At 58.9% G+C, this 12589-nt stretch overlaps 1 protein-coding gene across 1 annotated transcript in view; it reads left to right on the top strand.

Annotated features, from left to right (window-relative positions):
• The window catches only part of CHST8 (carbohydrate sulfotransferase 8), a 121420-nt gene extending 118317 nt beyond the window's left edge, over positions 1 to 3103 (top strand). The window contains exons 3-4 of the mRNA XM_060000681.1: positions 945 to 982; positions 1535 to 3103. Of these exons, the coding sequence (XP_059856664.1) occupies positions 945 to 982; positions 1535 to 2641 (1145 nt within the window). The 3' untranslated portion in view covers positions 2642 to 3103. The remainder of the gene's footprint in view (positions 1 to 944; positions 983 to 1534) is intronic.
• Positions 3104 to 12589: the final 9486 nt, after the last annotated feature.

Genomic DNA, 12589 nt, shown 5'->3' with positions numbered 1-12589 from the left:
CGCCTCAGCGGCCAGGCTGGGATGGGGAAGGAAGCCAGGACTCCTGAATAGGCTCCCCCAGAGGAAATCCTCTCGTCCTCCTGGGACCTCCCCTGAAAAGGACCACCTGGGACCAAACAGACCCAAGCAAAACCCCGTGCTCTGGTCAAAGCTTCGACTCCCCAGAGCTTATCCTGAGTGATAAGCGCAGGCAAAGCACCTCCTTGGTGGGCAGCGCGAACAGTCTGGAGCGTGGCCAGTGATGCGCTGATCTCTCTCCATTCTCCCCCTAGTCGCCAATAAAGGCTCACCAGGCAGTCAGTCCCTGTGCGGGCCTCTCTTCAGCCCTTTGGAGATGAAGCCAGCTCAGCCAGGAGCCCCAAGACCAGCTGAGATGGCCCAAACCGCAGAGCAGATGCCGAGGTGAAGGAACTTTCTGGAGCCAGTGGGGAGGCCCAAGGCGGAGGGGAAAGAGTGTGTTCCACTCCCGGGCCTGTGTGCCAAGGTATGGGTACGAGTGTGTCATCTTCAGGCACAGAAAGGCTAGAGCTAGGACAGGGTATAAGGAGAAGATGGACAGATCTTCCCGGAGGGCCCTTCCCCATGACTTAATGAAAGTGTGAGGTGGGGGCAGGCTGTGAGGTCCTGGGTGCTCCACTGGGCAGGTATGCGGGCACCCTTGGGCAGGGCGCCTCTGGACCCTCGTGATGGTCACATCAGGAGGTGGGACACCCAGCAGTGAGCGTCAGCTGGGAGCCAGTGGGACCACGTCTCTGCTGCACTCCCACTCGCTGCATGGGTATGAGAGGGGAGGGGCACTTGCACCGTGCCATGCCTCTCCTCCCATCCCGCCGAACTGCCTTTTCCAGCCCGGGCACCCACAGTCAAGAGCCTGTAAGCAGGTGGTCCCTGTGGACCACGTGATACTTCCACTGCTAACACTGTCCTCTCTGCTTGCTTTTCAGGAATAAAGTTCAACATCAAGCCACAGGAGCCCCACAGCGTGAGTTCCGAGAGTCTGATGAATCTCATGGGCAACCTGGGGGAAGCTGGGGAGGGCAGGGAAGAAAGCTCAGAGCTCACAGTAAACCCGTTCTTGGAAAGAAAAATGTGTCCTGTCCTTCCCAGGAGCCTTGGGAACAAAGCCTGGGGCCTTGGCCCCATGAATTTCCCTTTCCCTTTGGATGGCGGCCTTGGCCTGTGCTGATAGAAGCATTACCTCTGAGCCTGGCTCCCCCGGGCCCCCGGCTCCCCCTGCCCCTCGTCACCAGGAGGCTATTCCTGGGAGACCTGCGCCATCTTGTGGCCTAAATGACACTTGCACCTCACACCACAGCCTCTTGAGGGGAGAGGGGATTGTGGGGGCTGTTATGGGGGCTCAGACCAAAGGGGTCGCGTCCTGCAGGGCCAGCCTGTCCCCCTCTCCCTCACCTGGGAAAAAAATGCAGTCTACAGAGGGGTCAGGGACCCCGGCCGTGGCGAGGGCCTGACCTGTGTGACCCCCAGTGCCCAGCTGACCTGTCCACCCTGCTAACCAGTTCTCTTCTTGCCCCAGGACCTCCCATCAGGCAGTTCCCAGGATGGTGACTTTAAGGCACCCACAGAGAGTGTCACCCGAGACTTGTCCAGCCGGGCCCCGAGGGGCCTGAACCTACAGGTGTCCCAGCAGCCTCAAGCCCACCTAAACGTGGGGGCCCGTCTGCGACCCCGGCAGCGCCGCCGGCGACTGCTTATCAAGAAAATGCCAGCGGCGGCGGCCATCCCGGCCAACAGCTCTGCTGGTACGTTCGTCCGGCCAGCACCCCGGGCCCTGGACGGCCGTTGGGTCAGCCTGCACCAGAGCCAGCAGGAGCGCAAGCGGGTGATGCGGGAGGCGTGCGCCAAGTACAGGGCGAGCAGCAGCCGCAGGGCGGTCACGCCCCGCCACGTGTCCCGCATCTTCGTGGAGGACCGCCACCGCGTGCTGTACTGCGAGGTGCCCAAGGCGGGCTGCTCCAACTGGAAGCGGGTACTCATGGTGCTGGCCGGGCTGGCCTCGTCCACCACCGACATCCAGCACAACACCGTCCACTACGGCAGCGCCCTCAGGCGGCTGGACACCTTCGACCGCCAGGGCATCCTTCACCGCCTCAGCACTTACACCAAGATGCTCTTCGTCCGCGAGCCCTTCGAGAGGCTGGTCTCTGCCTTCCGCGACAAGTTTGAGCACCCCAATAGCTACTATCACCCCGTCTTCGGCAAGGCCATCCTGGCCCGATACCGGGCCAACGCCTCTCGGGAGGCCCTGCGGACGGGCTCCGGCGTGCGGTTCCCCGAGTTCATCCAGTACCTACTGGACGTGCACCGGCCCGTGGGGATGGACATCCACTGGGACCACGTCAGCCGGCTGTGCAGCCCCTGCCTCATCGACTATGACTTTGTGGGCAAGTTTGAGAGCATGGAGGACGACGCCGACTTCTTCCTGAGCCTCGTCCATGCGCCGCGGAACCTGACCTTCCCGCGGTTCAAGGACCGGCACTCGCAGGAGGCGCGGACCACCGCACAGATCGCGCACCAGTACTTCGCCCAGCTCTCGACCCCGCAGCGGCAGCGCACCTACGACTTCTACTACATGGACTACCTGATGTTCAACTACTCCAAGCCCTTCGCAGACCTGTACTGAGAGGCGGGGCCCACCGGCCGTGGGCGGCCCGGTGCCACCCACTCACATGTCCGCAGGGGCATCCCACGCTCCGTGGGTTCTCACCTGGGAGCTGAGATGTACCCAGAGCAACAGGGCTCTGAGGAGCCATGCCCGCTGGGTGGTGCAGGCCCTTCAGGGGGCCACAGAGGCCCAGGCCTTGGATGGGGACCCTGGCCTCTGTCCCATACCCACTTCCATACTCCTCAAATAAGGAAGATGCTGGGGGGTGAGCTGGACACCCCAAGAGTCCCAGCTGCCCATACCCAGCTCTACCGTCAGGATGACCAGGGAAGTCTGAGGCCCAGAGGATGAAGGCCCCGGCTGTAAGGGATTTCCCGCATCCCTTAGCCATTGCCTTGTACCAAACCACAGGGTTTGCAGCTTTTCTAAGACCCGGGGGGAGGTTCCCTTGGAATGAGGTTCCAAATAAAGCACATGGTTTCCAGAGCAGCCGTGTCCGTACTCTGTGCGTTGGTGTGGAAACACAGGGGCCCTTCCCCGTACTTTCTGGGGCTCCTTCTCTCTCCTGAGGACAGCCTGAGCCCCGCGCCTGCAGACCCCAGCCAGGCAAGCCCAGGGCACAAGCAGAAGGAGCAGAGCACCCAGCAGCTCACTTTCAGGATGCCAGCAGCATCTCGCCTCGGGCTCCCGAGGCCAGGTCTCCGTCAGTAGGGTCCTCCCGTCTGGGTACCGGCACATTCATCCCCAAAGAAGATAGACCTGTCCCCGTGGAGGACCATCAAGGTCCCTTTTTGTCAGTGCACTTTGTGGGGGGCCCTCTGGGGACTGCCAGAGCAGTGACAAGCTCTCTGGGCAAGCTTGCTATTTGGGGTCTGCCCCTGGAGTCAATGGGACACTGCACACGGGTCTCAGGGGGTGTGGCATTTCCAGGCAGGGAGTGATGCCATCCTTGGCTTTCTGAACCCTGGGATAAGCAGGGCTTTGGCCGGAAGATGTCATCTGCAGACCCCCTGACCGGGCCTTGATCCCTGACTGCATTCCCTGACGGAACCACTTCAAAGACACCAGGATTGCCTGCCCACATGTGAACCAGCTCTGCGGGGTGGGCGGGGGGGAGGAGCTGTAGAGGAAACTTCTCCCCCAAAGCATACATTTTTCACACGCAGAAATGGTCTGAAATTGTCAAAAGGCAGGGTGATTCTCGAAAGGCCTCAGAGAAAGTGTTAGTTGGAGCTTTGAGTTTGGGTATGACTACGGCTGTTTTGGGGTCTTGTTTGTAATAGGAGGTGCTGCCTGGATGTTTCTAGGGGCCTGTTTGTCTGTCTGCCACCGTTGGGTCTCATCTCTGTCAGCCTGTCTGCCCGCAGTCTGCCGCATGCCCTCCTGAATCCTTCTGTGGCCTTTCTCTCCCGAGCTGGCTCTCGGTCTGCTCCCACTTGCTAAGGGAGATGCTGCCAGACACAGGGGGCGCTGTGCTCCCCAAGGTGGGACATCCCAGCCAGGTTCACACTAGCGTGATTGGCTCCATCCTTCTTTCTGGGCTCTGGAAAGGTATAAAGGCAGAACAAGGGGGTTGAGGCTGCCCGCTCCCTGCTCGGGGCCACATGTAGCCAAGAACCCTGAGCAGGGTGAGGGCTCCGCCCGGGTTCCAGCTGCAAGTGGCCTGGGCCATTGGACAGAAGGAACCCAGAGGGGCAGGGAGGAGGCTGGGGTCAGGGCCTGAGGGATTCACAGGTGTGGAAGGCAGGAAGGCAGATGGTGAGAGGCTCAGGGACGCCTCAACACCTCAGCCAGGGCCAGGTCAATGTGAGAGGAGGCAGGGAGGGGCCTGGCTGACCATGACCCAGAAACAGCTGCCCCTAGGCTGCGGTGCTCACAGAGTGAGGTGGAATTCCTAATGCAGAAACAGTGCCTCTGGTCAAGGATGCCTTTGGCGAAGACTGTGGCAGTGTCACTGGTCTTCTACTCAGCAAGAAGACACACAGAAGCCCGGCTGGGGCAGCCTGCAGGGCACCTTCACCCACTGCTGCTGCTTGGAGGCGATCAGGATTGCCCAGGGACCATCCTTCCACGGTGTGAATGAGTGTGTGTGTGTGTGTGTGTGTGTGTGTGTGTGTGTGTGTGTGTATCTGAGGGTAGGAAAAGACATCTTGTGTCATCTCTCAGAGACAACCAGGCCTGGGTTGGGCAGATGTACACACAAACACATCCATCAGAGAGGGGCTTTCCTTCTGGGTGGCGACGGCAGAAGCACAGTCCAGGCAATGACCGTGATCACCGCTTGATGGTCCCCAGTATGAGCTCCAGAAGCCCAGCCCTGAGACCTCACCCTGAATCCACTGAGATGGTGCCGGGCCCAGCTCCAGCCCCCAGCCCCAGGCCCAGCCTCATATAGCCCTAAGGACAGTGGACTTAACCGCCAACAAAGGAAAGTGTGTGTGTGTGTGTGTGTGTGTGTGTGTGTGTGTGAGTGTGTGTGTGTGTGTGTGTGTGTTTCTGGGGGGCGCACGGTGAGCATGTGAGTCTATGTGTACGTGTATAAGTGTGTGTGAGTGGTGTGGTAGGTGTCTTATGGGCATCTGTGTCTGGGGTGAGGGGGCGTGTACACGTGTGTGAGCCCGTATATGTGTTGGGAGGATGGGGGGAATGTGGACCTTCCTCCCTCCTCTCTGGGACCATCGTGTGCTGCCCCTCCCCGCCCCATTTAACCTGTTTACCACTTCGTGGTGAAGGAGGGGGCCCTCTGGGTCAGGGGCCCAAGAAGGGGTCACAGCCTCCTCCCAGGGGCCAAGCCGGCCCATCAAGTTGGGAAAATAACCACTGAACTCCCAGTGCCCTTTGCCAGCTTGGTCCTCCAAATTGGCCCTCTCTGGGGCAGCCCACAGTGAAGTCCCTGCAGCTGAGCCCTCCCTAGACATGAGACCTGCTCTCTAAGTGGTGAAGAGAATAAACATCCCAAAAGCCCTAGAGTCCCCTGGGGAGATGAGATGTGAGGTCCAGCCAGATGGTCAGACATGAGTTTCAGTTACCTCTGGCCTCCCAGACATGACCAAACCATCCTATCTGCTGTCACCATAGGCCTGGCCACCCACAAAAGGGCTCAAGACAGAGGTGGGCAGGCAGTGGATGGAGGGACAGTCATCCAGGACCCCTATCCCCTCCCAGGCAGGGCCTGTTTACCAATTTCATCCTCAGGGTTGAGACCCCTCGGTGGGGCAATGGGAGCCCCAGGAGAGCCCTGAGGGCAGAAGGTGGTCTCCCCTCACTCTCCCCATCCTCTTAGCCCTTTCCTCTCTGGGGAGCACTCATGGCTAATCATGGGAATTTTGTCCTGGTATCTCCCCCAATCTCACCTAGAACTGGGCACAAGGGGATTACTGCTGACCTATGGGCCCAGGAGTGGACCAGGGTGGTCTCCAGGAACTGGGGGTGGGCAGTGTGGGGCTGAGCAGGGCTGAAATAATCCTGCCCCCGTCTCCGGGCCCCATGCTGGTGGGTACAATGACCCTGGATGAGGCTGGGGGAGCTGCCCCTGGCATGGGGAGTGTGCTAGCCCCAGATGACCTTGCTGGACGGAGGGGGCTCCGTGGTCCACGGTCCCAGGCTCAGGGGAGGGCACATGACAGCCCTGAGCTTTGGTTCTTCGGGGCGGCCTGGCCTGGCGGTGAGGCCTGCGCTGCTCCCTGACTCTTCATGCTGCCCAGAAGGGCCCTTTGCACAGGAGGCTCGGCTGTAAGAAGACAGCAGAGGGTGGCCAAGGGTGCCGCTGGGGTTGGGGCCACGTGGGAACAGACGCTCCTGCCCCCTCCCCGTCTCTGGGCCGGCCTCCAGGAGGGGAGACGGAGAGAGTGGGCTGGAGGTCTGCTCCCAAGATCACTTGAAGCCTAGGGCAAGGGTCAGGTGTCAGAAGTAATTCCAAATCATGGGGCCTAGGGTTTGCCACCGCGAATCAAGCGCTCCTGATGGGCCAGTGCCACGATGCCCTCTCCCACGTGCTGCCTGATACACCCTCCCGGCAGCCCTGACCATGCCTTACCCTACTTTATAGGTGAGGAGACCGAGGTACAGAGAGGCCTGCCCAGAGCTGCACAGCAGCAGGACCTGGAGCTGAAATCCCACCCAAGCAGTCAGGCTGAGAGCCCTCACTTTTGGGCCCGCCTTCCGCCCCGCCCCTGGGCATCTATACTGTTGAGGAGTGGGGGAGCGAGGGAGGGCGCACATCTTCTCAAGCAGAGACAGTACTGGGCCACCAGAGGGCGCTAAGCCCTCACTCCTGAGCAGAGGCCTGAGCATCCCCGGCAGGCCCACGAGGTGGCAGCAACACCCCGATTGTGTGCAGCTCACGCGGGTCGGAGTATCCCCCAGAACCACTGGAGACTGCGTCAGTCTTCGGCCCTCTGCCCCTCTCATCTGTAAGGTCACGGGAACCCTGCCTCTCCAGGTCTGTCTCCGGGCAGACCCTGGAGGTCAATCTCAAACCCTCCAGCTCCAGAGGACACATCTGCCCTAACACCAAACATCCCCCGCGCCCCTCCTGGGCCTAATGGGGCCAGGTTTCAGGAGGTCCTGGAAAGCACAGACTGGTCAACACGAAGGACACAGAGAGCAGAAGGGCCAAGTGTCACCAGGAGTGTTGACGGCCGGGGGTGGGGGGGTCTGCCATCACCCCTGCTGGCTTCACTCCCTTCTTTGGCAAGCTTAGATTTGGGGTACATCCTGACCCATCTTGGCCACTGTTCCTTCTGTCTCCTGCCCCTGGCAAACCCCAGAGCAGCCACCCCCCTCCAGCCTGCCCCCTCCACTGCAGGAGGAGAGGACTCACTGGGCTGTCCTTATACGCACCATCACAAACCTCTCAGGGCCACCAAAAACCTGCCGGCGTTTGTCCTCCGCTCTCCACGAGGGTGATGCGGGCCCTCTGCGACTTCAGCCACATCACACACACATGTTCACATGGGCACAGACATACACAGACACACACAGACACACACAGACACACACAGACACACACACACACACACACACACCTTCTCACAAATACATACACATCCAGACCTGGGCACACATCCACAGAGGCATAGGTACAAACACACATGCAGACACACACACAGACATATAAGCAGGCACAGAGACCCAGGTGCACAGGGACACAGAGAGAGACACATCTACACACTTACACAGACGTGCACGCGCGCGCACACACACACACACAATGTGCACAGCTCACGGTGTGCCTCTTACTGCAATGAAAGGAAAGGGGAGGACCAGAAAGGCCTTCACTGTCTCACGTCAAATTGATGCTGCGTGTGCACTGACCCCGCTTCTCACTCCCCCCTGCCCTACCAGGGTCAGCCCTCCACTGCCTCTTGGATCCCAGCCCTTTGTCCCCTCCGCAAAGACATGGGCCTCTCTCTGCCGGCTCATCAGGCTTCAGCCCCTCTTCAGTTCACATCCCCTCCAGCCCTTGCCCCATTTCTGTCCTCTCCTTCCCAGCAAAACGTATCCTGCTGCCTCACGCCTCCATTAGCCTTTTGTTCTTGAACCCACCGTGGTCTGCCTTCCAGTGCCCCCCACACACAGAAATGGCTCGCTTCAGAGTCTCCAACGACCCCACGTTCTGAACTCAACAGACACCCCTTGATCGACACACTCCCTGGGCCAGCTCTGCCAGCCACACTCCGCTGTACGGCTGACGCCCAAACCTGCACCTCCAGCCCTGACCTCAGACCCCACTCCACACCTCTGTCGGCATATCTCAGGGCACCTCACGTCTCACGTACCCACCAAGCCTCCCAACTCTCCCGATCGGCCCTGGACTCCTTTTCACACATGTCATTCTCTCTGTCCCCTAAGCGTATCCTCAATCCATGTACTTCGCTCTCTGTCCAGTGCCTTCACCTTAACCCAAGCCGCTTCTCTCCCTCCCAGGCCCCTGAGCAATATTAAGAATTCTGGTTTTACTGCTTTACTGGACATTGCTCTAAGCATTTCGCATATACTAGCTTATGGAATCCTGTCTACAACCCTGTAAGGTAGATACAGTCCTTATTCTCCCATTTTTTACAGAAGAGGAGAGTGACACACAGAGAGGTTAAGTAATTTGCTCAAGCTCACACAGTTATTAAAAGGATGTTCCAGGATTCAAACCCTGGCATTTTGGCCCTGGTGTCCCCCAGTGTGGTGTCTCGCTTCTCTAGCAGCACAGAAAAGGTTAGAGCTGGGCTCCTCCTAGGCACGTGGGGTGGAAAGAGGGGAGGGGAGAGAGAAACAGTGGCCCAAGGGATCTGGGGTGGACAAGGTGGGACATGAGGACAAGAAGGGCTGATGGCAGAGGGAAGGTGGGATTTGGGGATCTGTAACCTTGGGGTGGTGTAGTTTCTGTGTGACAGGGCCAGACTGTGGCAGGTGTATGTAGGGCAGGGTGGGCAGAAGGAAAGGTTGCTGGACAGAGGCGACCTCAGTTCCAGAGCTTGTAAACAAGTCCTGTCCCATAGACATAGCTTCTTCTGCCTCCTCTTAGGTCTAAAGATGCCACCATTCCACACGGGTGTCTGCACCCAGCCCCATCGCGTGACCGCGGGCTACGTGGCAGTTGGCTGGGCTATGAGCCGGGCCTCTATTTGGGGAGCTGGTGGGAGAGGCTGTTGAGGGGTGGAGCCAGCACCAGCTCGAGGGGAGACGCAGGCGCGCCAAGGGCAGCCCCGGCAGACGCGGGGAAGAGGACCCAGCCTGGCAGGAAGGGCCGGGGCAGCGCATGCAGGTCAGCAGGGAAAGCTCGCCTTCTCACCCTCCAAGCCGATGTGCTGAATTTTACTTTTCCTTTTATTTACTTCTTCTGTTTAAATCCTGTTTCTCTCCCCGAGGCATCTAATCTATTATTTAACATTGGATTGTGCGATTGAACTCCCAGGCAAATTGGAAATTATTTGTGTTTGAGGTTTCAGGCATGAAGCCGAGGCAGCATTTCTGGGAGATCCTGGGAACCTGGGTGAAGGTGAAGAGCCCGCAGCCCTCCTCCTTGAAGGGGCGGGCGTGGGGTGGGGGGTCGGGGGGAAGGGGGTTGTCCAGGCCCCGGAGCTCCCCCACCAGCTCCACCCAGGCCTTGCGCGTCCAGAGCCCACAGCTCAGGGGTCATTCATCTCCACGCGGCATTTCACTTGGGAAACTCCATCCACACCACCCACTGGCAAAGTCCTGGCAGGCCGAGCAGGTGCCATCCGTCCCCCAGCCCCGCACCCACCCTGGGGGGAGGCCTCAGTCCCAGGAGAATTAATGGCACAGGGACAAATTCGCCATCATTTTTCAGGGCTTGGGCTTTCCGTGGGGTTGCAGCCAGGGTTGGCAGCCTGATGGGGGTCTGTGCGGAGTGAACTAAGGTGGGAGGAGCCAGGGTGGGGCTGAGGGCCCGGCCCCGGCAGGGTTGCGGCCGGCGCGCAGTCACAGGCCTCTGGAGCCCGAGGGCTGAGGGGGCATGTGACCCCGCAGGGCTGCCCCCAAGGACAGGAATTGGGGCCACCCCCGAGGCAGAGAGCGCTCGAGTCCGGGCAGGGTGCACGCCTTCAGCACGTGTGCGGGGTGCGGAGGGCAGAACCCCTTGGCCGCGAGAAGGAGATTGGATTTTGTGCTGGAAACGACAGGGAGATGCGACAGGTTCTCTGTGTCAAAAAAAAGATCCACGATAAGGCAAAGGCCGTCGGCGCCCACGCACTCCGCGTTTCCTGAATGGTCACACGTGCCAGGAGCCGTGCTAGGGACACGTGGTGATGGCCCATGTGCTCCCGCCCGGAACCGGGGCCCAGCGTGTGGGATGACAGTGGGAGTGGGGATCCCCACATAGGTCCTCAGCCACTCGGACGGGTCGCTCGAGCTTCCGCTGCCCCTGCCGGAACGCTGCGGGGGGCGGCCCACGGGGCACAGAAGCATCTCCCGGACCAGCGTGCTGCCAGCCCCTGCCACAAACCCCGGAAGCTGCGCAGACGCTGATGTAGCCCCCCTCGGCCCCTCAGCCCAGGCCCCCACCCCGCCGGAGCCGCTGACACCGCGGGCCCTGCACACGGGATCCGGCACCAGGTCTGAGAGTGTGCTTGGCCACGTCACCCTCCTTCCACCCCTGACCCAGAGCCAGGCCCGGAGACCCAGCCCGGCCCCCTGCCAGGGCCAACGAGGGGCTCACGCTGACATGCCCATAGTTAGCATAAATATAACTTGGCACCCCCCAGAGAATGCATCATCTTTTCAGAGACCTCTGGAGTATATACAAAAGTTTATCACAGATCCCTCCGTCTCTCTCTCTCTCTCTCTCTCTCTCTCTCTCACACACACACACACACACACACCCCTCATCTCCCAAGGAAGGAATGTAAAAGCCACGTATGTAGACAACAGTGACAAGAATTGGATCTTATAAGAGCTGGGACCTTTTGGTAGCAAGTACAAGAAACCTGTTGGCACCAATCTCAGGTGAAGGAGGACTGATGAGGGGTCCAGTAAGACGGGGACTTAACAGCAGGACTGCAGAAGCCCAGGGCCTGGGACCCTGAGTGCCACCGAGGCTCTCTCTGTCGGGCTTACCTCCACTCCCTCGGTGGGCTGTTTCATGCTTCTCTGTCCCATTGTGAACCCACTTCCCCTGCTCTTTCTGTGCCCATGGCAGAAACTCAAGCAGGGGACTCACCAGGGGAGGGACTGCTGCCCAGGGAGGGACAGGCCCCTTGACTCCCAGTCCCAGCCTCAGGGACACTCTGATGGGCCCAGCAGTTCCATCTCTAGAAATCTGTGCTGCAGAAACTCCAGGTAGGGAGATGAGAATATGCGTGAAAAATGTTCATTGCAGCATGATGTGAACTACCAAAGGACTGGAAACAGCCTGAATATTCATCAGTAGGGAAGTAGAAGGACCAAATGTGATCCACTCGTGTTGCCAAATATGATGGATCCACCTAATGAAGAAAGCAGTAGGTCCTCTCATTCACCTATTCAATAAATACCTTCTGAGCACTTGTTATGTGAGGCCCGCTGTGCTCAGTGAAGGGGACACAATAGTGAGCAAAAGCAAACCCCATCCTTGTCTTGCAGAGCTTGCTCTACCTGGGGAGTCTGATGCTAACGAAGGAGTAATGCTGCAGGGGTAGCATCATGAGCTTCGGAGGGCTACGGTGGAGATGACCTAGACAGAGAAGTCGGGGAAGGCTTCCTGGAGGAAGTGGTGATGGAGCCAAGATCAAGACAGGTGGCAGAGCAAGGAAAGAGCATGTGCAAATGTCCTGGGGTGAAAGATTGTGTGGCCAGGTGAGGGAGGGAAGACGGTTGCTGGGGCTGGAGCAGAGGGGCTGTGGTGGATGCCATGATGAGCCCCCCAGATCCCCTTCAGGAGTAAAGACCCTCCAGTGTCAGCAGTGCTGCTGGCAGGCAGTCCTCTTAAGGGATTGTCTAGGCTAAAGACAGCTGCTTGCCTGGGGTCACAGCACACCCAATATCTAATCAACATGGAAATAGAAAGGCCCAGCGTCCTCACCCAACAATTATGAAGGGTCGTCCAGACTCAAAGCTCCACATGCCTGGACAGAATAACAGCCCCCAAAGATGTCCACGTGGTAATCCCCAGAATTTGTGAATATGTTAGCTTACAGGGCAAAAGGGATTTTTTTCCACTACGATTAAGGATCATGAGATGGGGAGAAGATCCTGGCTCATCCAGGTGGGCACAATGTAGTCACAAGTGTCCTTATAAAGTGAGGCAGAGGGTCAGAGTCAGGGAGGAGAGGAAACGATGGAATCAGCGGTCAGAGCGATGGAAGGAAGAAACCACGAACCAAGGAATGCAGGAAGCCTCCAGAAACTGGGAAAGGCAAGGATACACATACTTCCTAAAGCCTACGGAAGGAATACAGCCCTGTTGACCCATTTTCAACTTCTGAACTCTGGAACTGCAAGATAATACATTTGTGTTGCTTTAAGGCACAATAT

This window comes from Delphinus delphis, chromosome 20 (genome assembly GCF_949987515.2).
Source record: "Delphinus delphis chromosome 20, mDelDel1.2, whole genome shotgun sequence".
Lineage (NCBI taxonomy): Eukaryota > Metazoa > Chordata > Mammalia > Artiodactyla > Delphinidae > Delphinus > Delphinus delphis.
This window is presented reverse-complemented; position numbering and strand designations above follow the sequence as displayed.